This window comes from Podarcis vaucheri, assembly GCF_965113315.1.
Source record: "Podarcis vaucheri genome assembly, chromosome: 6".
Taxonomy (NCBI): domain Eukaryota; kingdom Metazoa; phylum Chordata; class Lepidosauria; order Squamata; family Lacertidae; genus Podarcis; species Podarcis vaucheri.
The window spans coordinates 66,737,849-66,765,769 of record NC_138764.1 but is presented as its reverse complement, the minus strand read 5'-3'; the positions used below and the strand labels follow the sequence as shown (position 1 = coordinate 66,765,769).

Below are 27,921 nucleotides of genomic sequence, written 5' to 3'. Positions count from 1 at the left end.
GTCACTGCATCAGTCCTCTCAGATGGAAGTAGAGAATCCACACAGCAGATAATGTTTTATTTAACCACACTCTTATAGACTTGGATCACTTTTCAGTATTAGCTATTTAATCACTTAAGAATGTAAAACGCTGCAATTTGTCCCACCAGCTCTTTAGCTTAGTCACAGTGGTCCACAATCCTGCTTACCCTGGTTGCTATGGCTATTGTTCCACTGCCGTATGGGGCAAGGGCAATAGGAGCCCACTTCTCTATCCAGCTTGCAGTTGGGGACAAGGAAGGAACTGAGTTGCCCTAACATTTGGACAGTCCAACACAGCCACACTGAATGTTCTAGTACTCCCCTTTCATACCATCCCATGCCAAAACAAGTCTATACTTTGTCCTTGTCCGAGAGGGAAAGGCTAGAGATGGCAGTGTGGGCACCCAGTTGTAGAGGCACTCTGGGAGACTCAACACCGAAACAAACCACAGCTGGGGGAGAGGAGAAAGGAATTGTCTCTGACCTCACACAGAGATGCAACATGAGATCAGGAATGAAAAATCCCAACCCTATGCATGTCTGCTCCAAAGTCAGACCCACTGAGTTCCATGATAAGTGTGCATAGGCTTGCTTCCAAGACTGAAATTTGTGTGCGTTGAAAACAGTGAAATTTACTTCAGAGTAGGCATGTATAAGATTGTGCTGAAGGAAGCACAACAACCTGGAAATCACAAATTTTGGCCTGACTAGCAAGGCCAGACAAAGGTTTTAAACCCCCACGTAATGAGTTCCATGTTCACAAACAACTGCCCTAGCACTGCTGATCTCATGCAATTGCCTGAGACACCACTCTGTACACAGGTACACAGATAATCCTGAATTGTACGATGATGGCCAACCACACATAGTTTAACTGAGGAGAGAGACATAATGGGGTTTACAGCAGCAAACTTCAGTGCATGGGCCCAAACTACAGTGTACTTACATCAATGAGATCAGACAGGTCATGGATGTAATACTTGAACACAGACGCATTGGTGGCCTCCAGAGCCAGCAGATACTCATTTCTTGCCTTAATCGCCTTCAGTTTATTTTCTGTGTATTTTGCCTGGCGCTGAAAATAAACCAAAAGGAGTTTATTAGAAAGAAAAACAACGAAGAGAAGAAAAAGAAGTGTGGGTCTCACGCAAAGAACACATAGCATTCTTCGATTCTCAGCATTCCTCACTGTTGGACCTGAGCTCTGTGAAATCTTCAATACTTTTAGACAAAATAAAAGCATCCTGTAAGTAGTATGTAAACTGCATACTTCTTTGGTGATGCAGGGACACAAAGGCCAATTGGCACCCCATGGGAACATCACTGCATAGGATTATTTGGTCTAGTCCCACAACTCCACTTGCAGTTCTCTGTGTTGAACACACTATGGAGTGTTACTTGGCTTTGGCACCAAGGAACTATGCGAGACACTGAAGGCCTGAAGCTTCCAGATTCCCTTGAATGATGTCAACATTTCCCTGACAAAGCAAACAAAAGCCATCCACTTATTAATTTATTGATTTCTCCATTATTTGGCTCTGTCTCCTTAATACCCCTATAGATACTGCATTTTGCAGCCACCCAGCGGTTTAATCCCATCATGCTGCTCACCTTTTCTTTCATTTTCTCAATCTTCTTGACTGAGCTTCGCCGGACATGTTTTTCCTCAAACTTGACACTGGAGGCTGAATCAGGGGAGCGTGGGGTTTGCTTATCCTCTTGCTTCACAGACTTGCCAATCTGCTTCTCTTCCTGCTTCTCTGCCTCTTTCAGCTTGCTCTGAGCACTGATGCTGTCAGCATTGTACATGTGGTAGGTCTTCATCACCTGCAAGAAACAATTGTCCAGCAGTTGAGCACAGGCATTATACCTGCCCTGAAGCGAAAGGCATGATTTTCACTCACCCCAGTCAACATACCAAGGCTTCTACTTTACACTTTTAAATATTTCAATTCTGCTGTGCTAATCCACAAATATACTGTTTTATATGATTTGTGGAACTGCACGGACCTCCAAGCGTTAGTATTTGGAAAGGTTTCAGAACATTCTAAATGTGTTTAGTTTATGTAAAGTGATACAGTGGTACCTTGGGTTACAAACACTTCAGGTTACAGACTCCACTAACCCGGAAGTAGTACCTCGGGTTAAGAACTTTACCTCAGCATGAGAACAGAAATCATGCGGCGGCAGCGGGATGCCCCATTAGCTAAAGTGGTACCTCAGCTTAAGAATGGTTTCAGGTTAAGAACGGACCTCCAGAACAAATTATGTTTGCAACCAGAGATACCACTGTACAGCACATTATAAAAGGACAGAGAAAATAGCAAGAAAGAACAAGAGATGTGTGTTAGCATATTTCTATTTCCGGTTGGAATATCACAATGCAATGAACAGTGCAATTAAGAATATAAAAGCATCTATTTGGAATTAGGAAAATGACAGTCTTTAAATGTGATTCAATGGTTCTATATTTCTCCAGGATATAAGTTGTTTTTTTATTAAGGAAGTATGAACAACTGCCAGGGGAAACACCAAAAGTGACTTGTTCCTTTCCTTGCTTGCAATGCTTCCAGGTGGCCACATGCTAAATATAAGTGAGCTTTAGCAGTGTGCTTCACATGCATATGAGCATGCTTGGTGGCTACTTCCCACTTTGGGGAGGCTAAGTATGATAAAGTTGGAGAAACTTTGACCAGGGCTTCAACCTTAGACCTCTATTAAACAAAGACACTCCCCTCTCCACCTCAGCATCTCCTTAGCCCAGCTTTCTCCTCATCTACTTTTCTAAAACGTGATGAACATATAACTTCTGCTTTTTACTGGGGCAAGGGAAGGAGGAAGACATAGGCCAGTGGCAAATGCATTATGGTTTAGTTATTGAAAGTCTTTTTTCCCTTGCCTTTCCACATATTCTGTTCATGGTGACTTGCCATAATGAAGTTGGATAACAGATTGTTATTTTAAAAGTTTATGAGGTCTCCAAATGTTGTCATGCTCCCCCATCCCCAAAGTGTCTTAGATATTCAATACTAACTGGATTGTAAACACGCTCAGCAGTGAGCAGATATCTGTTCCAGCTTTGAAATCCTGACACAAGCCAAACTCCCGCCTCAAGTCCTTTCAGTTTTTTGGCACAAAGCTATTGACTTTTGTTTCACCTCAGTTTGAACCTGGCTATATTTTTTGTTAAATCGAATACGCTCCCACTCCCTCTCCTTCTCTATGTGTCTCTCCTCCTGTAGCAATTAAGCAATGCTTCTTGGTTACAGAAAGAAGCCACAGTTAAAAATGCAAGCCCGGTCAGTGTTAAAGTGATGTGCTGAATAATTCACATGCCAGCGTGGAGCTATCATATATGAAAAGATGAAAGGAGGCAGCTAGAATAATAGCTTTAAACAGGGCAGAGAATTAGTCTCTCCTGCCTCCTTCCATTGAGGGAAAGAGACCCAGCCCAGAAACTGGTTATCTCCGTGTCTGGAACTGAAATAATAGTTGGCTTCTAATTATGTTAGTATCATGGTCAAGGATCATATCAACTACATGAAGACCCAGGACAGAAACACGGCTGCTGTAAACACCACACAAACAGAGGATGTTACAGGCCACCCTTTTCTTCACCACTCTCAACACCACCTGGGGTCACCCTTGGAAGAGGAAACTGATGTGGGCCTCTTGAGACTTAGGCCATATTGCTGTAAAGCTGAATGTAGGCAGATTAGAATCACAGCCCCTTCTCTCAGACTAGCAATTGCCAAATTCTCAGGCTGCAGAGGCAGCAGAAGCATCACATTTCTGATAACTCCATGCTTTGTTTAAAAACACACATTTGTTGCTAAACTAGAGATAAAGGAGGAAATTTGAGTTTTATGTTGTAAATCCAGCTCCCAAATGCAGGAAACAGATGGTGCATCATGCTTTTCCTGTACATTGGGCCTTGAGCACATGCGTTGTGGTGGCAATTGATTCTGAGGAAGATGCTGTGTCTTCTACTATAGCTACTATCACTAATCATGGGATGAAGGAATTCTATGACATCTTAAGGGATTAATGAATAATCAGATCAATAGAATGACTACGAGGTTTAACGTGCAACCCCAAAAAACACTGTAACTGTATGTACAATTTCAGTTGCCAGGTAGATTGCTCTGTCAGACAGAGATGCTCCTGAAGTGGAAAAGATTTTCTAATTGTAAGCATCACTGGAGTGAATTTCTTTTTTTAAAAAATAAAAATATTTCCATCACTTTAACAAGACTATTAGTCAGCACAAGCTTTACATTTAAAACAAATTCTCTCTCTCTTTCTCTCTCTGCCTGAAAGAACTGGAAAGTACTCTCACAAGTGTTCAAAATTCCAATGGGTTAAAGCCATTATTTTACCCAGGGATACATGAAGTCCCTGCCCCTCCTTCCGCCTGCAAATGATTCATCTCCCTTTTGAGATCATTTTCTTATTTCCCAAACTGTAATAGCTGACAAAGCTTTTTATGTAGCCATGGCGTATTGTTCTTTCACAGTTAGGTATCTAGATTTCTAGTACCCATTTCACTGGGTGAGTGGGTGGGACCAGCAACTGCTAAAAACAAAACGACAGCACCTCAATAACAGGATGAATGAACACTGGTTTTCAAATGGCTGAGTCATGTTCCACAAGTGAGCCACAACCAGCTAAGATGGGCTGTACTAGTACCACCTCCATCATTTGAGGCCCCCTGCACTTTGCTATTGATCATTATGAAAGAAATTGGATTGCACTGGAAAAATTATGCATGGCGTAGGTTAAGAAATCTAAAATGACTGCCTGTCAGTACATGCCTATGTACGCAAAATTGACTGGACTAATAGATGCAATGTGGGCTGAGTTGAATAAAGCAGAGAAGCAGTAAGAAGGGAGAGAGGAATGGAAGGTGGGGTCCTGTGATTAAGACTGAGGCAACGGGAAGGTCTCTGGCCTGGAAAGATCAAATGCTACTGGCTTGGAAGCCAGGTTTATATCTATCTGGTATTGGTCAGATTTTAGAAACCTTTCTTTACTGGCACCTCATCAGTTTGCTACTAGCAACAACTCTTCACTATCTCTTTTTGCTATTTGGAATTGATATGGTTAGGTCAGTAAATGTGCATTCCCTCAAATTATGCCATAATTATAGAATTTTAAGAATGGGATCATGGGATCATGGATCAACAAAAATTATGGGCCTTGACTTTATGGAGTAGATCGGGGTACTCAACCTTTTTATATCTACCGCCCACTAATGCATCTTCCTTGATGGTAAAATTTCCTTACCGCCCACTAGTGCTTGATGGAAGGAGGATTCAACTTGTGCCGTAAAACCCCCTACAGCCCACCTAGAATCCTGAAATGCTCACTAGTGGGCGGTAAGGACCAGGTTGACAACCCCTGGAGTAGATACTCAATTTCAAATATTTTTTAAGGCTCAGTAATGGAAGTCATAGTCAGAGCAAATGCCCATGCCCTGCTTCTAAAACAGTTACAACAAAATATCCTTGGTCGAAGAAGAAAGAAACTGAAAAGTGAAGCAAACAGTGGAAACAACAGCATGCCCCTAAAATGTGTTGCATTACGGTTTGTTTCTGCTATTTGTCATAACCCGATATTTAGATGCTGGAGAGAAGCATGCAACATCAGCATAATGAGCAATTATTTTATCTGGAACACAGCTCTCCCGATCTTCACATTACTGTTTGCTCTGAACTTGAAAGAATGTTAGAAGTGAATTGCAGTAATGTATAGGAAGTTCAAGTGTGTGGGGGGTATGTGTGTGTATCAGTACATTGTGGTTTCTCCAGACAAGAGCATATGATAGGGGGAGTCAATATGGTGCCTTCCAGATATTGTAGAACACCAGTTCCCAGCTCCCCCAACTAGCATGACCAAAGGCCAGGGACAATGAAGGACACAGTGCAATAACATCTGGAGGCAACCACACTGGTTATCTCAGGCACAAAGTAACGTTTTGAAGCTATTCTACACACATTTCCTGGTACATTGGGTCCTCCAAAACATTGTCTTGTCTCCACTAAATTATTCCACTAGTACCCAGTTAAAATTAAAATTAGCTGGTTGTAGATGTTCACTGTGATGCACAAATGTCATGTATGAAAGACAGAGAAAATTAAATGATGCAGCTCAGCAGTATTCTTTCAAGAGAACTATGGCCTGGTGATACACCACCACACAATTTAGTGCTATTTTCCTTTCTCAGTGTATAGTTCTGTCCAGAAAGTATGCAAGTCCCTGTAACTCTCACTTAAAATAATGCTAAATACGCAACAGCTAGGGTGGCCAAGTTAAACACTTGGCAGTCACTATCCACATTTTTAAAACAGTTATCCTAAGCTCCTCACAATCACACCATACTGCTGCTTAGTAATCGCAATGACCTAATGACATTGTTGCAAATCAGCACAAACTTTTTCCTATAGGAATATGCTTGTGGATTTAGCAAGGCTAACCATTCCCATTTGCCAGGAAGCGAGCTAAAAACCGCAAGCAGGACGCACCCTCCAGTCTCCTGCAGAGTGCTGCTGTTATGTCGCCACACCAGCCTAGTGCTCAAAATGCTAAACATCTGCAGCTGGAATTTAGCTAAGTACTAAAAATTCCATTGCACCACACCAGGCAGTAAAGGTCCTGAAATGCAGCTTTAAAAAGGCATTTCCAAACATTTGGCCACAATAAAACATAACCTCTATTCCTCTGTAATTTGCTGATTCACATTGGTTCTGCAAAATCATTCTGGATCTAAACTTAGTATTTAATAACCCCTGCTCTGTGTTAGGGTCAAAGTGCTTTGGGTAAAAAGAGCATTCCTAAAGCATCTTCTCACAGATTGTGTGGAGAAAAGACTTTGGCACTGCAGCTACCCTTGTTGACTAGGTAGAATCCAAGAGCACCCCCTCTTTTGAGCAGCAACCCCAAAGAAAACATTTGCACGACTGTTTCCAAAAATAGAGGCAATTTGGTCACAGTTGCTGTGTAGACAGATTTAATCAACGCCGAACATATCCCATTCAGCTGTGCAAGAAGAAATGTCTTGCATGGGAGATTTTTATTAACACTTTCTTCTTTCTCTCCAGGCAATGACTCTTCCTTGTTCCTCTTACTAAGCTATACTGCTGAGCAGAAAGGCATTAAAACAGAAAGCTGGTTGCGTAACAGCTAAGCATACAAACTGTGAGCCTGAAGATCCTGGCTCAAATGTTGCCGCAGCTCATTGGCAGGCCTCAAACCAGAGAGAGAGAGAGAGAGAGAGAGAGTTTTTTGCCTAAGTCCCAGGGAATGGCCAGAAGACATGGAAAGCCACTACCTTCCTGCAGCCAAGCAGATCCAGATCTAGTTAGTGTCTGGATGACATGCGTATGCTGCCTTAGTCTGCATGTTGGAACAAAAGCAGGATATTAACGTAAGGAAATAAACAATTCAGGGATGCACAGACTTCTGGCTTGCAATGTCTCTGTTTTGTTTACTAGAACCCTGAGAGGCACCAATCAGAGCCAGATACAAAATAGTCCGGGGGGAGGGGATTTTGCTCTTAGAATTAAGCAAAATGATGCTTTTGGGAACATACCCAGCATAGGAATTTGTTTTCAGTACAAGAACAAACCTCACAGTGAAACAAAAATCTGCTTCTCTCCCTGCTGCTGACTTTCTTGATCTCAGCAGTTTCATTTAGAGTGGGGTGGGGGTTGGAGGAACCTTTTTTGTTGCTGCTACCGTGAAACCATCGGTAGACCAAAACCTTGCCGATCTGCTATAAATCACTCTACATCGGTACATCCCCATCTACCTTCTCGCTACCCGAGCCTAAGTAACCATCGGAAATTGCTGAAAGATGACAGCATGTGTGACACTAGTTGATGTGGAGACAAATGAACCCTCGATAATGCAGTTGATGCTGTCTGACCCAGTGATTGTGCTGCAGAGTAAATGAAAGGACAGGGCAGGCACTGATGTGTGTTACAGGCTTCTGCTCCCTGACGTAGCTCTGTGTTGCTTTTCAGCAGCTGCAGATCTACTAGCAGCTTCAAGTTAAGGGGCTGTATGTAAGCAGGAACAGGAGTTTCCCTGCACATATGCAGCACACCAGACTGCACTGGCAAAGCATCAGGAGCCACCAGAAATCATCAGGTTCTATTAATTTATTTATTAAAGAAGGGTTGGTTTTTAAAAAAATAAAAAATCAAGACCACCTTTCGTCTATGACGATAGGTAACAACAAACAAAAAACCAATGCAATACACTTCTAAATAAAACAACATTCTAGATATAGTAACTGTAAAGCAGGAGTGCCATCCATATCAACCAAACACAGCATCACGGTGGTCAGGGACCCCTCAGGTCTGGGGGTCCTCACTTGCAGAGGGGAGTAGTTACTGTCCAACTAAACAGAGAAGTAGTCAGACCATGATAATGTGGCTACAGAAAGCCCTCCCTGCAATGAATTTCCAACTCATTAGCCCCCTGCTATGTTGAAAAAACTAGATCAATAGTGTGACCTGATAAATGCGTGGGATCAATTATATTCCGAGGCAGCCCTGTGGTTATCATGGCAGCCATGAAGTCCTGAGCTGGATCCCCAAAGTAATCTCCATGTGGCTATTGAAATCCCCAAGGGGTTCACCAACAGAACACACACAGGACCACCTCAGCCAGGGAGAATGATGGGCGGCAGGATTGCCAGTTTACCAGAAGAATCACTGACGTGTCTCTCTGGCCCAACACCAGATGCTAATACAGGCATAGGCAAACTCGGCCCTCCAGATGTTTTGAGACTACAACTCCCATGATCCCTAGCTAACAGGACCAGTGGTCAGGGATGATGGGAATTGTAGTCCCAAAACATCTGGAGGGCAGAGTCTACCTATGCCTGTGCTAACACAATGCCAAATAAGATGGGTCTCCTGGTACAAGACATGGATTTCTCATAGGCAGCATTAACTCCCCTTCACCAGTGCCAGAATGCATGGAGTACTCCAAAATGAAAAACATAATTATGGTACCAGACACGCTTTCTTTGTAAGATTTTCACTAGTGGCTGAGTTATCAGTTGTGCTTATATATTGATTTGATTGGCTCATAAAATTTATATCTTGCCCTTCCAAAGGAGGCCAATGGCAGCAATGATAATGAAGGGAATAACCTTTGGTGGTCTTTTTGAATACAGTAGTGGATTTGTGAATCACATAGGTGTGGGCTAAAATTAGTGCAAAAATTCAATTAAATTAAGAAAATGGAAAATTACCAAATACATATGTACAGAGTCCACATTGCAAGGTGCTGGTTTGGGAAAGATTCCCCCCTCCCCACGTACAATAACTCTGTGAACTTTACCATAAGGTTACCAGATTTTTTTCAATGAATCCGGGGACACTTTTCAACTTCAATGGATTTTGTATGGGGACCGATCTGTAAATCCGGGGACTGTCCGGTAACATTACTTTACTATCGATCTATAGTATAGAGATAATACATCTGGCATTTCTCTGGGCTTATACTAGACTATTTTGTTATTAAGATACATTTGGTGTATAGGGATAGCATTTTTGAAGACTCATATGCACTGAACTGACAGCAAGGCTGTGTCTTTGCAGACTCTCTAGTTTTATCCACCCTGGGGTCCAGGTACAGAACTACAGCTAATGCAGCATGTTGAGTTGTAATAAACATTACTGCCTCAATATATTTAAGAAATATAAAACCTGCTGCCACCCTGCCTTCTAAGAATGCAGACTTAAAACAGCCAGTGATATGCAAGCATCTACTATAAATCATCATTGTGGAAAAATTACTGCATGACGAAGTTAGTGCATAGTGCATTCCTGCACATGGACTGAATGGAACCAATTGTATGTGGCATGCTTGCAGCCAAATCTGATCTCAGAGCTGCAGTTATTATACTGTGCACAGTCTCAATGATGCACCCCAAGTCTCCACTAGTATTCACAGCCTGATGTGGAACGTAATCAGATGACATGAAGAAAAGCAATAGAGATGCAGGCAGAGGGTAAAAATGGAACAAAAAGGGGAAAAAAAGAAATTTACAGTACTTAACCAACTAGCAAATAACACACTGCTTCGGTACAGACTGCAGCCATTTATCACTTCCAATGCTTGATTGCTGCTGTTGCAGCAGGCAGGGTAAAGTCAAACATTTCTTTCCTACTTTCTGAAAAGGAGCCAAGAAAGCAACTTGATTTACCGTGTAGAGCTCATTCAGGACCTTCATCAAGTCTTCCTGGAGCTGCTGCCCCACTTCTTTGCTCTGGAATACAAAAGAACCAGAAAAGGTTAACTGGAAGAAAAGAGAGGAAAACAGGGGCAAGGTGGTGGCGGCTGCTGCAAACACGCCATGATGTTCACAATAATTCAGACACAATTGATCGTCATTATTCACACTGGCAAATCCAATAAACACTCAGCTTAGCTCCAATTACATCCAAATTAAACAACCTATTTTAATAAAATGCAATAGGCTGCACACAAAGCCAGCCAAATGCTGGTAGTGTGTGGTCGAAGCAAGCATTCATCTCTGCAAAGGAAACTCTGGCTGCTGTCAGAGGTAGCACACGGCTATGCTAGCATCCAATGCTTTCTTCTTCTCTTTTCTTTTTTTGAAAGCGGAATCCACATAAGCTGCCAAAACTGGAATTGTGGGAACAGTACAGTCAGATAAGATGGAGAGCCTGGCCATTAGAAGATTTCAGGCCTTATTTCAAAGGTGTGTTTCAATTCTGGGGGAAGAGGAAGAATGGTGTGCCAAGGTGGGAGGCTGGAAAGTACATTTCCCTTTGTTTTTATGTAAATCGTTCTTTGACATTTGGAGCAAGGGGAAAGCTGTGTTAAATAATGGCTTTTCTGCAGCTTGAGAGCTGTTGTGCTCAGGTCCCGCTTGCGCCTTCTGATAGGCACTATGATAACAAGATGCTGGACTTGCTGAGTCTTTGGTCTGATCCAGCAGGGCTTCTCTTATGTCCATATGCTTAGCGATAAGTTCCAATGAATATGACCACCAAACCCAAAAAAGGAAGCTTTGTTTTGTCACATTTACTCTTATTTTAGAATCCACACTCAGTGCCAAGAGAGAAGACAAAAGAAACCACACCCAAGGCACTTCACATCCGCACACAGTCAAGTCTCAGCATGTGCCAAGGGCCCAGATGTGAGATTTTCCTCCACTGACAATACACTTATCTATTTTTAAACAGAAAAGAACCACAAGGCACTTGTATCTGTATTGACATACTATACTCCATAATAGGAGGCACTTGGGTAACTGAGCCACCAAGTTAAACCCCATACAATGTGACTCATGAATTTGCTCGCTTTAGTAGGATTTATTAGCACCAGAAACAAATAAAGGAAAGCCACAAACAAATGTGTTGGACTGTCAAACTGGACTATCAAACTGGGCTGTAGCTGGATCCATTTGCTATTTTAAATTATGTATTTATTCACTTAAAATTGGCACATGACAACCGTCAGGGTTTTTTGGGTGGGGTGGTGGTCTTAAACAGCAATATACCCATATTGAAAGATATGTGCCACACTTGCCAAATAGTTTACAAGAGCTAAGCAAAGAAGCATAAACCTCTTCCACAAACAATACCAGTGAACATCTCATCATTGCATTGGCCTTCACCTTCAACCTATCCAGTCATTTGCTTTTTACTTCTAAGTTGCTGCAAAGACAGCAAATCCTTGTCTTCCAGAGTCTGCATTCCATTCCTCCCACTATCTTTCCCACAATAGGGTGGCAATCTGTAATCTTGTTAAGGTGAGTATTTGTACTGGTCCTTACTGTATGAATGGTTAAAGAAAAAAGAATTATGAATTCAACATACTAAGAACCTGTTGATTTGCAGCTGTTGAACCATGGACTCATTCTCTATCCATGTAAGATATATCATAAAGGTGAGTATAAATAATAGTCACCTCATTGGAGGTGGGGCGACTGGCTTCTGAACAGAAAACTATAATCACACACTTGCTTACTACTTCTACTGCTGGCCAACGCATTGTCCTTTACTTTCCTTCCACAGCTGTTTAACATCCTAAAATAGTATTTTCACTTTCTAAACAGAAAAGTAGTAGTGCCAGGGATCAAGAGAAATCTCTTTACATTTATTGCACAACAGAATATAATAGTTGCACAATTATGCAATCGCATGGCTCAATACATCACAATGGGGAGAGAATAAAACCAATAAAATGACAATTATATCCAGGCAGATGTTTCCTTTCTTTCCAACAACCGTTCTAAGAAGGGATGTATCAAACAGCATCCTTGTTTATTTGAACAGGCTGTTGAAATGATTGTGACTTACTGCTTCAGCCATGGCTCCCTATGGAGACTGGTATTGTACTTCATAAGCCAAGTGAAACTCTACACTGTTTAAAATGAAAGGGGCCTTTGGAAACCCAAAGCATTGCTGACACAGAGGCCCAGTTAACAATCGTAGTCTTGTAACGCTCACCCAAGATTACTATGGTGCGTAAAGGAAGCTGGAACAGTGGCTCTCTGATCTAGAGTGCCCTACATTACACCCTTTAAAAAAATGTAATTAGCTGCCTGAAAGCATGACAGAGAAGGAAACTGGGCATGTCAGGGGGAAATTCCCCGACTAAAAACCTGACCAGGAGGACAAAGAGACAATTATTTATCATGTGAAACCTGGTATGACTCACACCCCTGTTCCCACTCCCCCAAAAGCTGTTTCTTCCCTGCAATCCTATACTGTACAATGGAGAAGAAATTTGGGGGAGGGGAGGAGAAACAAAACTCCATCATAAGCAAATGTAGTCCATTTTATTTTAAAGAAGAATGTTCTCAGCAGCTTACCAGGAAACTGTCTAGCTAGGGAAATGATCCTGGGCCTCTAGCAGATGGTTTGATGAAATTGTTAATTCAGTATGTGACAGCTATGAAAAAGGTGAATTCCATGCCAGGGATTATTATATAAAACCAACAAGAATAATGACTTCATAAAAACTGACAGTGAGGCCACATGTGTAATATTGCATAATGTTTTGGTGGTCCCAACTAAGAAACTATAATGTAAAAGCAGAAGTCAGCAGCCACGATGTGAGCAGCGAAGTGGCCAAGTTTGCTGTTGGGGCAAAAAATAAATAAATCTTAACTTCACATACATGCTCATGGGGTCATAGTGAAGATGAAGATGTTGGCCCAGTGTGCAGCAGCTGTGAAAGGGGCAAATTCTATGTTGTGGATAATTAGGAACAAAATTGTAAGTTTCTGAATGCCAGTTGTGGAAACCAAGTGCTCTTGTGCTTGAGTCCTGCTTGCAGGCTTCCCAAAGACATCTGGTTTGTAAGTATGAGAGAATGATGCTGAACCAGATAGGTCACTGGGCTGATCTAGCAGATTCTTCTCATATTCTTAACAAGGTGCTGGGAGTACCTTCCAGTTTAAAGACCTTTTTGATTAGAAAAAATACACTTAAGGGTAGAGGAAAGATGATAGATGTTTATAACAGTTACATGGTGTGGAGAAAATGGATAGTGACAAATGTCCCATGCTCTCATAATTCTAGAACTCCAAGTCATCTTCAGTGGTACCTCGGGTTAAGAACTTAATTCGTTCTGGAGGTCTGTTCTTAACCTTGAAACTGTTCTTAACCTGAAGTACCACTTTAGCTAATGGGGCCTCCCGCTGCCAAACAATAGGCGGAGGTCAAGCAGACAAATTTCACACAGAAGCATATCATTGCTTACTTCAACTCACCTGTGGAAAAAACTCACAGGCCATGAACGAAGGAAAGGCAACAACAGGAAGAATTAAAGGAACTATTGGAAACTCAAGGCAGTAGAGATATAAGATGATCAGAGCCCCACCGAACTTGAAGCATGGGAAGCCCCAATAAAAATTTATAATTTGGCGGAATATTTGGACTATATGATATGTATTTTTATAATTTGGAATATTTAATGTGATTTGATTGAATTGTTAAAATGGGAAATTTAATAAAAATTATTTTAAAATAAAAAATGGGGCCTCCCACTGCCACCACACTGTGCTGCGTGATTTCTGTTCTCATCCTGAAGCAAAGTTCTTAACCCGAGGTACTATTTCTGGGTTAGCGGAATTTGTAACCTGAAACGTCTGTAACCCAAGGTACCACTGTAATGACATTGATTAGCAGCAGATCCAGGAAGCAGTTCTTCATAGAATGCAATTAATTTATGGAATTCACTGCTATCAGATGTGGTGATGGTCACTAGCTTAGGTGGGTTAAAAAAACGGTTTTGATAATTCATGGAGGACAGCCATCATTAACACCTATGAGCAGCCATCAAAATCTGCTTCCCAAAGGTATTTGTTTAGCCGCCATGAAATAGGATGCTAGAGCAAAACAGCCTCACCAACCTCTGTGCCCATGTGAATGAATCCAGTCTTAAAGCAAACAATATATTTTTCATTTAGAGGTAGATGGCCACTGGAAGTTTTAGTCCAAAACATGTGAAGGGCATTAAATTGACACAGGTTGACATAGATGGGCATTTAGTCTGAGCTAACAAGACTCCTATTAGTCCTCTAAGTGGAAAATTTACTGCTTGCTATGAAAAGGATTCCCCTCTCTATCACTGACACACACACACACACACACACACACACACACTTTTAGCCTTTAAGAGGCAGTTTCAGACATTTGTGTCTGTTACCCTTGTTAAACAAATACTTTGAAGGCACTGTTCCAAATTTTAACACTGTCTGTTTATTGGTTTTTATTTTTCAATGCGATAGATTCTGACATGATCTTAATAATTAAGATAATTAATTTTATGGTTTTGTTATTGTTAAGAATCTTGAGCATGACTTATGGAAAGCCAGGATATAAATATTTATCCAAAATAAAAGTTCACTTTCCTCCTTCTCTTATCAGAATCCTGACCTATTGCTATACCAAGGTTTTGTCTTCATTTTCATTGGAGGGGATGAAAACTTCAAGCAATAAAACAATCTCTTACTGCGTTGTATATTTATGTTTAATTTCTTGCAAAGCTGAAGTTCCACTAAGACCGTAGGGAATTTTGAACCAAAAGATCTGTCAATTAGAATTATTGTTTTCATGATTGTTTTAAGTAGAACTTCCAAGTTTATATTTCCTTCTATCTAGACAGCCATAATTGTCTAATTGCATCTGTATCTGCATTCCATGCCAAATGTTACCCAGAAGAAAACCTGCCAAATGTGCAGCTTTAGCACTTGAGTCTTTCTTAACATCTTAATTCCTCTATCAGCCTTTTTATAACTGAGTTTACTTAGATGCAAACATCAGGCCAAGGCCAATGTGAATCTTTCTACTTTTCATGAGTATAAAATGAAAGATTAAAAGAATAAATGGTTAGGAATATAAAATGGGAGGGGGGACTGAAGAGGGTAGCCAAATTCCAACTTGATTTCTTAGCCTTCATACACACACATGGCACTCAGTGTGGAAGTCATAATTTAAACTTTTCTAAACAAGGAACTCTGACTCAATTTACTTCAACATAAAGCAAAGAAGATTTTAGCCAGCTTAAGTATTTAATGCATTCAAAGGTTATTGAATCAGCACTATTCATGCATTTAAAATTAAAGCTGTATCATGATTTTTAAGATGAAATCCAATTTTCTAGGTTTATACATTTCAGTTACAGCTTCGGAAATACATCTTAGAAGCCCAGAAGCATTCCCTCCTTGCTGGAAACAGCCATTAACAGTGGCAATTTTCAAAGAAAGCTCACTTGTACTTGATGGCAGTATGTATCTGCCTGGCTAAGGCTCATAAACTTTATCATTCCCTTTAATAGTCAACTCAGGTGGCCTCAACTCATAACCATATCATAAGATGAACCCAGTTGGATCACAACAAAACCTTATCTAGTTCAGCATTCTGTTTCCACAGTTGCCACCCTAAGGGATATGGGAAGTTCACAGTGTCTATCTGGAGGTTAAATAGAGCCACCCAATCCCATGAAAAGGATCTATGAGCTTCCAGACTACTGATGGAAGTTGATCCTGTAGAGGTTCTCAACCTGTGGGTCCCCAGATGTTGTTGGATTACAACTCCCAGCATCCCTGAGCTCTGGCCTTGCTAGCTAGGGGTGATGGGAGTTGTAGTTCAACAACATCTGGGGACCCACAGGTTGAGAAAGGCTGCTCTAGAGGAAAGAAATGTAATCCTATTGATGCTTTCTTTTATTGGGACACAGAGAGAGAGAGAGAGAGAGAGAGAGAGAGAGAGAGAGAGATGCGGTAAAGTGATGTTGCTGGTTTTAAATTGTTTTCCAGGGGAAGAGGACAACCTAGCAAGGAAGTCCACTGTATGAGCAAGATCCAGCAGGGTTCTAAGGTTGAAAGAAGGAAATGAGCTTCTTAAACTGCTGACAACTTACAGCCAGGGCAGCAAGTATGGGATAGCACATTGCAGAATACAAGCTCCCATCACCCTATAAATTGGCTGTGCTAGATGTGGCTGATGGAAATTCGAGTCCCTAAATATCTGAAGGGCAACACATTTGCATAGTAAGCATCTTTATGCATGGCATAAGGGTAAAAAAGATTGCCTCCTCACCCCTATAGGAATGTTTCATGTATAATGGAAGACAGACACATTTTGCACTCTCCAGATTCTCCTCAGAACCAGTATAAAGCAATAAACTGCCTTGATTTGGGGCTGACAGTCAGCCCAAACCTGAGCTCTCTGGTGCCATAGAAAGGTGTCTTTTCGTCTTTCTGCTTCCTGAATCTCCCCACTCTCAAGAAACCCGAACAATACCAGTATTCCACAGTTGTCTCCTTTTGGTGCTGGGGATACTCTGCAAAATCTTGGCTTCAGGTTCTAGTTGTTCAAAATAAAAGGATTCCATAATGCAACAAATGGAGCCAGGGGCGTAGGAAGGGGGGTGGGTGGTCCGCCCCAGGTGTAATCCCTGAGAGGGGTGACAAAATGGTACACCACGGGGGGGCGGCACTTACTGTGGGGCCTGGCCTGCAATGCATCCGAGCCACACGTCTCTCCTGGGAGTGACGTGGTGGCTTGAGCCCTGCATGCACACGAAAGCTCATACCAATAACTAACTTAGTCTCTAGGGTGCTACTGGAATGAATTTTTTAAAATATTTTATTTTGTTTTGTTTTGAAGATGGAGCAAAGTTTGTAGCCTCTGAAAAAATGACAGAGTGTAACCAACATAGACACATTGTTTTGATATCGCTACAGAGAAAGACAATTGACAGCTCTTTTTCAGAAATGCTTCACTGTCCCATCTCAAGCAAGAAAGTGGAGAACCTTAAAACTGTCCAGAACCAATAAGAATCTGGAATGAAAGGGACTGGGAAGAAATACTGCACTCTATTATAAACTCATAGGGGAGAAAGAAGGTAAGTACTTTTCAAAGATGGGGACTATCAATGCACACCACGCTTAAACCTAAGGTCCAATGTTGCTGGAAGTTTCTGATTAATGTTGCTAGAAGTGAGAGGAAGAATGGGACACTCACAGCCTGGCACAGGGTGCCAGCTGCCAGCACTGATTGTAATGCAGTAGTTGTTGCTTTGGTTATGCATCCAATATTGGGGTCAGCGGGGAGCAAATGATGACAAGAGCATAGAAAATGGCTTTACTTGAGGTCATTTTAGCTTTCCCTCTGTTCCAACAAGGCGGGTATATATGCCCACTGTCAAGTAATATAAATCTGAGTCACTTCAATGATATGATCCACCTACTTAGTGTGACTTTTATACAGGGAATATGAGAAACAAAGCAGAAAAGGCAACACAATGCCGGCTATGCTTGCATTCAAAGTAATTTATTCAGATCCCTGAGGGAGGGCAGTGAGTGGCAAGTTTGCCAAGCCTGCTGAAACATGCTCTTTGACATAATATTTGGTTATAAGCTGTTTCTTGTTCAGAGGCATGCAATATGCACTCCACAGGATACTCAACTTCTTAAATAATGTCTTAATTTCAATGCTCTGGAACATTCACACACTGGAAGCCACATTAACTGGCATTACAAGAACACTACCATGTATTTATAAACAGTAGTCAACTATGCACTGATTTTTTTTATTGAATTATGTCAATTAAACATATATAAAAACAATGCCCACAACATATCTATGCTTCTCTGACCCATAACTCCTTCTTTGCATGGTTCACAAGTTCCCCATTTCTGCTTATGGAAACTGGAGTCCAACAACATCCGGAAGGCCAGAAGTCAACCCACACCCATCTTATCTGATTAAGAAATCTCATAATTTCCCCTTTGCTTGAATAGCAGTTAATTATAAATATAATTGACTGGGAACCATCTCTAGATGCTTGTGTGCAACTCTGGTGCTGAAACAAAGCAAAACCCAGTTCTAGCCCAGAATTCTGCTGCTCAGATGGTTCACCTCTCATCATTCTGTCCATGTGATGCCTCTCCTCAAATACCTACATTGGTTTCCCATCCACTTCTGCACTGGCACAAAGTCCTTATGCCTTAAAGCTCCCCACTGCTTTGGTCCCAATCTCTGCCCTCATATCCAGATATATTACTGTCTATGCCCATCACTGCTCCAAATCTGATCTCCCTCAGATACCTGAAAGCCTCCTTATACAGCCTCACCCTTCCTTATGGTGGCCTCCTACATGACAACTATATGAAGGTGTGAAAATTGTGATTTAGCACTAAACACCAGTGCAGAGTTAATTGGAGTTAGTACCAGAAGTGGAAAGAGGGGAAATGCCAACATAAGGAAAGAGAAGGTAGGAAAGAAACCCACAAGCTTCTGATTGCTAACCAGGGTTAGGCAAACAGGCCACATTTAATCTGTAGCACATCAATGAAAAGATGTGTATGACCCAACCCCTTACTCTGAAATCAAAGCATCAAGTTATGAAAAAGAAAGCAGTCAATTGACTAAGGGTTTCCTAACACAATTTAGTTCAGATTACAAAAGGCAGAAACATTAACAAGGAACAGTGGGGGAACAAAATGTAATCTAATTGTAAATGATTTTTCTGATTGATCACCTCCCTGTAGAACAAGCAGGAGAAAGGCCTTTGAAACTGGCTACATTCTTTGTTTCAGAAGAATTCCCACAACAGATGAAAGTGGTAATCCATAGTGTTCATTAATCTGCATTTAACAGAAGCTAGTTCTAATTAGATAAAGGAACAAGAAATCTAGAAATGGTCAGTTTTTTAACTTACACACATTAATTTATTTGCTCTATTTTGCTTTCATAATGCACCCAAACAAATTCTCTTATCAACTGGGCAACAAAGGCTAATCATTAATGAGAAAACTTGAGCACTTTTTTGTCTGCCAGTAAATGTACAAAGAATGAACACCCTGGAAAGTAACCAACATTGAAATGGACTACATGGTAATTCTCTACATTACATTTCCCTCTTTGAATAACCCAACAAATTATTATTTCATTCTACAACATCATTATGACAAGTGCTACTTTTTAAAAAGTGTACTTAATTTGACATGAGTCCTGATCTCAGCCTTCATATAGAGTCCTCTTACCAATTTATGAAACAGCTGGTGTTATTCAATAGTGATGCCTCAAAGTATTATTGAATGAGTAAGCAAACAAGAAAGCAAGCAAGCAGAATGATCAGGACGTTCAAATGGCTTGAGTTTCCACGCACTAGTTCAACTCATGCCCCCAAGTTTCACACCGCCATCCTTGGGTGGCCAGATGCACTGCCAAGTAAATAAACCAAGTCCTGAAGCCTGACAAAGAAAAGCATTCTGCTCTTATAATTGCTAGACTTAGAAAGAAAAAGATCCAGCAGCCCCCAACTGAGGATTTTTGCAGCAATATTCTCCAATACTTTTTCAGAACAAAGGTGGTGCCTGTTGTGAACAGCACCATCTATTATAATAGTCATTTTCTTAATCTGAATTATCAAGACAGGCAAATGACACTCAAAAGTGCCCCATAATGTTTAGTAATTAGTATTGTATCAGTAGGGGATATATGTCACTGAAACCCTGCGTTTCTGAGTGAATCCCAGTCCTCTCCATTTACTACTTTGAAATTGGTGTAGGAGATGGACTCTACAGGCAAACTAAAAAATTCTCAATGGCTTAAGATCTGGTTGGCTTGTCACTTGAGGTCCATACTTGCTAACATTAGGGAGAATTCTTTGAAGATGGTCCACCGCTGGTTTTAAAACTGGGTCAGACTTGCTCACATTGTAAGATCCGGTCCCCCATTATGCTGGCGGGGTTGTAAGGTACAAGGCACATGTTGGCATATATGGTGGGGGTACACAAGTTCTAGTAGCAGGTTGCAATGGAGAAGAAGAAGAAGAAGAGTTTGGATTTGATATCCCGCCTTTCACTCCCCTTCAGGAGTCTCAAAGCGGCTAACATTCTCCTTTCCCTTCCTCCCCCACAACAAACACTCTGTGAGGTGAGTGAGGCTGAGAGACTTCAAAGAAGTGTGACTGGCCCAAGGTCACCCAGCAGCTGCATGTGGAGGAGCGGAGACACGAACCCGGTTACCCAGATTACGCGACTACCGCTCTTAACCACTACACCACACTGGCTCTCTTAGCATCCAAGGTGACCTGCTTGCTATTTCTCTTATCCGTTTTTGATGGTGCCAATGCTGGCCTTACTTCTCAACGATTAATTCTGTATTTGTTGGTTGTCGCTTGTCTAGTGATCTCTCAAGGTTGAAAGGGTGCATATTGTTATCCTATGGACCTATGGTTTTAAAAAGTCATGCTCATTGCCCTTTCTGAAAAGCTGACTCATAAAATATGTGACACCAGGAGTGATGAGGACCCCCTCCGACTTTGCTTTTGCTTGGGGGCAGCTTAAGATTTATATGACCAAACTAGACACTAAATATGAGTTTATCTGTCAACATTCAGGAATGTTTGGTAGAAATATGAACCTTGAATGGTTGGATGAAATGGGGGAGGATGAGGAGATTTCACCCCTCCCATATCCAAGAATCTGCTGATGTGCTCTGCTGATTCTCCAGAGAGGAGGGGGTGGTTTCTGCTCTCTACTTATTCCGCTCCAGCCTCACATCAAAGTGTCGGGAGAGAGAGAGAGACTGAGTGTTAGAGAGAGATCGTGTTTATAGATAAGGTTGCTGCTAAGAGCAGCTGCAGACACTCAGTGCAGTTCAGCATTTTCGTTTAGACCTCATTTAGCTCTGTACATAGTTGTGTATTATAGTTGTAGATAGAATAAAAGAAGATATTCTACAGAGCTGCTCTCCGAGTCACTTATGCTCTGCTATACTCTGCTGTGCGACGACTGTCTTCTTGTTGGAGTGAATCCGGTGCTCACAACTCTAAGCTGTGAGTCCACAGCACTTTGACCTGTTCCTGTGTAGAAGGTGGTCTCTGGAAGTGCTACCCAGCTCGCCTAGCCCAGTCGGGGCTGAAGTGTATGAGTCCAGTTGGTGGCACTGGCTCAAGGGCGATGCTGACAGTCACTATGGAATATATTTTACGCCATTCATTCTTTTTAAAGCTTTCTAAGATTATTATAAACATTATATTTTTTTATCTTGCAATTTTATCCTTCCTGTTTTTATGACTGCTTGCCACAGTTTGCCACAACCAGCCCTTCAAAACTTTCTTCTCTAATAGGGCCACTTACTTTTAAGGAAAGAACGGTGCTGTGATGCTTTTATTGTAACGATTAGTATATGGTATTTCAAATGCATATATTTTCATTCTACTAATGCTTAATTGTTTAAATTATTTATATATACATACATATACATATACATATACATATACATATACATATACATATACATACATATGTTCACTATTGTGCTTCATTTCAGAGTAATTATCCAGAGTGTCATTTCAGAACATGGTTACTTCCATACCATGTACTACTTGTAGATATGTATAGATCATGCAAATGTGTGCAGGGAGCAATTGTGTAAGGACCTGTAGAAGATCAGCATGCTTGATGTTTCTGAGCTGAAAGGTCAGGTTGAAGAGGAAAGAAGAAATGTATAAAAGGAAGGAAGGCAAACTGACAGATTACACTTAATTAAAAGGAGAGTATAAGTAGCAGAGAAAGTCAAGTAGGAAACATCACAGTCACAAAAGCAAACGTGATTTCAGAAGTTCCAAATCATAGCAACTCCCAATACATCCAGTGGGTGAGACTCATTAAATGGGGTTTAAAATGGCTAACTAAAAACCTATCTAAATTAGGAGGATATGGAGCCATAAGCAATGGAAAAACAAAAGGGAAATGCCTAATGATGTTGACGGGAAACGCTTACTGAGTAAAGATGAGAGTCTGGATGTCTCAGAGTGCAATGGAATCAGACATAGCTGATCATAACCCAAATGTACAAGCAGGGAAAGACTATGGCCAGTAAGGCTACAATTAAAGTTTCTCCAGGGCATTTGCCAAACATGAAGGGATTCTGAAAAAGGGACACTACCCAATCCTCTCATCATTTAATGATGCATTTGAGTGCTATAGTAACAAAAGAAACGTCTCCCTCGCAAGGTTGTGGGCTCTCCTTCCTTGGAAGTTCTTAAAGCAGAGGTTGGATGGCCATCTGTCATAGATGCTTTAGCTGAGATTCCTGCATCGCAGGAGGCTGGACTAGATGACTCTCAGGATCAAGGAAACATAAGTGGGGGAACTTTTTCAGCCCAACAATCAACACCCCACACACAAGGGGACCTTCTGGGGGCCACATGCCAGTAATGTGTGGGGCCAGAAGCAAAAGTGGACCAGGCAATTTATTTAATGCTCATTTGTACAAGGAGCTACATTCCAGTCACACAAAACGCAGAAGTTTCTACACACACACACACTACTTTCCACTGAGCACATTCCAGGAAGTCAAAAGCACTTTGTTTGTTTGTTCCAGGGGGAGGGCTGGATGGGGAGGCCTGGAGATGTGGTCCTCAGCTGTGAGGTTTCCCACCTCAGTGTACAATGATTGATTTCACAGAGGCTTAGAATCTGGCACACAAAGACCCTTCTAACTGAACTAATAATGACCACGGGCAAATTCAGCTGTACATGCATTGCAGATGACCACTGCTTGGAGGTCATGAAAGAGTTACATAGTAGAGCAGAAAAACCTAAACTTCAGCCTAACAGGTCCATGTGCTTAGCATTAAGAAAGCAACTCTGGCTGAAGGGCAAACTATTACATGGCTGCCTTGCCTCAAGATCAATATCTTGCTTTCTTGCTGCCTTAGTGTAACATTCCCCCCCCCCATCAAAAAGGACTAGAAAAGCAGAGTAGCCACAAACACACACACACAGCCTCCTCCTATCTCATATACACAGGCACACTCACACAGTCTTTTGCTTGCTACCTTTGGGTCTGTGCATGAATCACGTGCAGAGCTGTAGGTCACTGCCACAGTTAACTGGAACATTAACTCTCAGAATACCACAGCAGGCTACTCAAGGCTCTCTTTGTCCTGTTCCCACCCCCACCCCACCCCCACCCGCCTAACCCAGCCTCCGTCTAATTTAATCAAGATTTTTGGGATCTATGGCTATGCTTACTCGGCTGTTCCGCATTCCACTGAAAATTACAGCTGCAGCTTCAAAATATTTAGGGCACTAATAAAAAAGGCAAGTTAGATACGCTGTCAACATTTTATGGCCTAAATATAACATACCCTCTAAACGTAGTTTGAGAGTCCTGGGGAGAAGACACAGCTTGTTGCTTCAAAATAACTACTTTAAAAATCAGCATGGTCTACTCTGTTGCTAAAAACTGGAGTCAAAATGATATTTTGTTCATTTTTCATGTATCAACAGGGGAATTAGGTAGTCCTACTTTTGATACTTTTTTGTCCATACAATCAATATAGTTACAAGTTCTGAGTCGCTCTCTATCCAGACTTTAAAAGGCAGACATACCAAGCCACCAACTACCAGTATAAACTATGGATTAGACAGATTTTATGGGTCCCCAGCACCACTTATTTGGAATGCTTACACTATGGAAAATAAAATTTGAAATGTATTTTCATTCAAGAACCTCAATTGTCTCTTATTAGTATTTTTTAATAACTAAACTGAGCTACATTAAAACGCACCTAGAGAATAACTTTAGACATAAAAGTGTTATGTATTGATGCAGAAAATGCATTTTACATGGCAAACCAAGCATATGTGTATGGTCCGAAGGCTTCCTTCTAAAGCTAAGCAAGGGACATGGCAATGGGCCCTGGATGTGTGCTATGGCCTCATTTGAGGTAAGGGTTTCACAATCACCCCTGTATAACCTCTCCTATTCGCTGGGCTCCTGGCACTCTGTCAGACTCTTGGGGGCGGGCGGGAGGGTTTGACATCCCTTGTCGGCAGTTGTCCAGTCCCTTTGGTTTGGCCCCAAGGCTTCACGTGCCACCTGTTCCCACCTAATGTGCAGCACATAGTCCAAGTAGGGGTGTATAAACCCCCACTGCCTTGTGGGATATCTTTGGGGGAAGAAAAGGCTCAAGGAGCAAACCCTACACAAATCAGGTGTGGAGTCCTTAAGATGGTTAGATGGCACCTTATATGACTTCTTCTAGAAACTCCTGCAGCCAAGCTGGTGCCTAACATATTGCTCTTCTTTTCTTTGGACCACATGAGGGAGGCTTGGGGGGGGGCGAGTCTCATTGTCTGGGCAGCCCTAGGCTTCCATATCCACTGCCCAGGCTTGAGTCCTGGGGAGGTCACTTTGGTGCTGCTAACACGGTAGTTTGACTTTGCCCCTGGAGGTGTACTCCGTTGTCTCTCAAGATGGATGGATGACAATGACGACAACAACAAAAACAACAACAAATATCACACCATTGGGAAGAATCTGCCATTGCTTTGGCAAGCGGACTGCTACTCACCGCCACATCCTAATTGCCAAGACAACTAGATGGTTACATCCCCATCCTCTGCGTGATCCTGCCTCAATTTCCTTTCGCCCCTGGCCACCAACTAGATTGTTACACACACACATATCTTTAGCTTCAGCAGAGCCAGACCTGCACACTGTACTGAGCTAGATGGGCCAATAGTTCCCTATGTTCCTGAGTCAGACTATCTATCCTATGTTCTGACTAGAACGATGACTTGCAAGAGGGCAAGGGGGCCAGCAACATTTACCTATAGAGGCCTACCTGTAGAGGCTTGATTTTTAAAGGCAACTACACAGCAATTAAGCAGGTGCAGTTTGTTCTAACCAATGAAGTAAAAGGGACTCTTTCACACTAACCGAGTGCCATTCCTAAATTTCACTACAATCTAAATTTTAATCTCATATAATGGTGAGGTGCATTTTTCCTCAGTTATGACAAACTAGTTCACCTCCATTCTAGGTCAAAACAACACTACTGTATAATTCTTTGGCTCACAAATTTGGCTTCCAAATAACCCTTTCCTCTCATCTTAAATGCTGTCAAGTCTCAGTCATCAGATTCTCCGTGAAACTACCAATATCACTTTGCCTTTCAAAATGAAATGGAAGCATGGATATGGCTTCAATAGACGGCCCACTCTGCCAGCTGCTTGCAAAGGCGTGTGAAGTATTGGAAGTAATGCCCTATACTCCATCTTGCACAATTTCAGTGCCACTCATGACAGGTTCATGCACCCTACCTTCGCTGATGCTCTTTCTCAAACCCCTAGGAAAATATTATCTTGACATGGATGGCTGCAGGCACCGCAGCTGGATGACCAACCTGCCATCCTCAAGCTGCTATTGCCCATTTCTTAGATGACCTGAATCTAATCCATTGCAAAGTCTGGCAAATACCAAGCAAAATGTTTTTAAAGTGATCAACATCAATTCTGTGAATAAATATAGGGAAGGTAAATGGAAATGCAGCATGGGCAGTTCATTTTCCACACTTAGAAGAGCTGATTCTAGCAACTCACCCAAACCACAGACAGGAATTATCTTTCCAGACTTTGAACTATAGCAAATCATTTAACGATATCCTTGAGTTGTACAGTGACTGGCCTGGAGCAAAACATCTTTATAAAATAATACCTAAAACTGATATGGAGCACTGGAAACCATGTGAAAGAAATGTTTAAATCATTTAAAAACACACCTAATAATTCCTCTACCCCAGATATCAGGAGTAGAGTCAGACAACTGGGATCAATGCTTAAAATATACCTGTTTTTAACAGCACTATGAGTGAGTGGGGGTGACCACACAGTTCCGGCTTAGCACATGGCTGAGAGGGCTACAGATGACCACTTCCTCATATAGCCCTAGGCACCTAGACTGCAAGTTTCAAAACAGTTAACTGTGGTTCCAAGACAATCTGATTACCCTCCTCCCAAGCCTGCAGTTCATTTCCAAACTACAATACTCCCTTGTTGGACTAGCAATCATATGGCTCCTAGCCACTGGAATCTTCATTTACTCAGATTGCAGCAATGACTCTTTTTATAATAAAAAGCTCAACAATTGAACTATCTCCCAGTACTTAATTAGCAATTAGATACAGAGCCCGTTACCATGATCATAGGTTCTTCAAAACACAGATGTCAGACAGAAAAATGCTTATAATTGAGTTTCTGAAGGGCGCAGATTAAGTGACATCTAGGATCTCTCCAATTCTAAAGTTTCAGAGAATTTAGAGTCTTAAATTTCTGGTCTCTTCACTTCTTATGCACTCGTTTAATGCAGTTCAGAACCTTTTCTGCCAATCTTATTTGTAGTCTTAAAGAGCAAAAGGTCTGAATACAACCTTTTATGAGAATTATACCCTTCAGCAAGTCAAAATTACATTTGTTTAATTGATCATTTGAAAATGTCTCCTGCATTTTATAGATTTTCACATCTTATCAAATACAACACAAAACAGGATGAGCTACCAGCACCTTTCATGACCAAATCCCTTATAGCTCTACATAGCAAAGCTAGTACAAGAACTCAGAAGTTATAGGAAGATGGTGTATCTGCATATCCTGCTCACAAACATGACTGAAATGGATCATTGGATAGAGCTGACAAAGCGGTAAACTTTTGTGAATTAACAACAAGAGGAGATGTGAGTAAAAGGATCCATAAGAGAGGGGAAGCTTAAAAAAATATTGACTAAATAGATTTAATCAGTTCAGTTAATGTATGGCAAAAAACCCTTAAGTTTCCAAGTCTTTTATTATGAAATAATGTTAATGATGTCCAAGGGGATCAAAGCAAAGAAGTATGGGGAAGCAATTTCAGACCAACTATTAGTTGTGGGGGGAATCTCTTATTTGTACAAGCATTTGGCTGGTGGAGCAAACAGCCCACGAAAGCTACAGCACTTCCTTGTCATTAGGAAGTTTCTTACCACCACCAAGGTGAGTGAAAGCATCCCTTGTCACCCATCCTTTGAACTGAAATTAAGAAAGCAGAAGGTGAAATTTAGTGTTCTAAGTGGGGGGGGGGCTTGGAAGTATACAGAGCTGACCAAAAGGAATTTGTGCAAGTTTGATTATCCATCTTGTCATGAACTGACACCAAGCCATGAAAATTGCCCCACAGAAAGTCATGGAATCTTTCCTTGTTGCCAGTCGCTCGAGCAGGTAAGGAGTAAAAACTGTTCTCTGTTACGTTGCAACATTTAAGACAACAGTCTTTTCAAATGGAGCTCATGGAATAGCTGAAGTAGATGCACAGATGCAGACATGCACCTGACCGTGCTGTCATAAACAGGATGCCTTCCTCCATTTTTGTCTTTTTTTTCTTCACTCATTTTTTAGAGATAAGGCAGAGGGAGGAGAGAAGAGCAAGTGGTTCTCCAAGGAGCAATAAGAAAGTGGAAGTGAGAAAGAAGAACAGGACTCTGAAGTACAATTCCAGATCTGCACACAATTCCTTATTGGCAAAGGGGGCAGGAGTTTAGAATGATGTCCAGCAAGTACAT

The 27,921-nt window shown here is 41.5% G+C and overlaps 1 protein-coding gene and 1 long non-coding RNA gene across 9 annotated transcripts in view; one reads left to right on the top strand and one right to left on the bottom strand.

The window, feature by feature from the left end:
- Positions 1-20,548, top strand: part of LOC309535379 — an 86,999-nt gene extending 66,451 nt beyond the window's left edge. The window contains exon 3 of the long non-coding RNA XR_014221235.1: positions 20,358-20,548. This is a non-coding gene — a long non-coding RNA (uncharacterized lncRNA). The remainder of the gene's footprint in view (positions 1-20,357) is intronic.
- Positions 1-27,921, bottom strand: part of SRGAP2 (SLIT-ROBO Rho GTPase activating protein 2) — a gene marked incomplete at its 3' end in the record, with an annotated part of 205,565 nt that overhangs the window by 74,939 nt on the left and 102,705 nt on the right. For all 8 annotated transcript variants that reach the window (XM_082228287.1, XM_082228290.1, XM_082228289.1 and 5 more), the window contains 3 exons: positions 10,244-10,306; positions 1,633-1,848; positions 968-1,096 (listed from right to left, as the gene is read on the bottom strand). In XM_082228287.1, the coding sequence (XP_082084413.1) occupies positions 968-1,096; positions 1,633-1,848; positions 10,244-10,306 (408 nt within the window). The remainder of the gene's footprint in view (positions 1-967; positions 1,097-1,632; positions 1,849-10,243; positions 10,307-27,921) is intronic.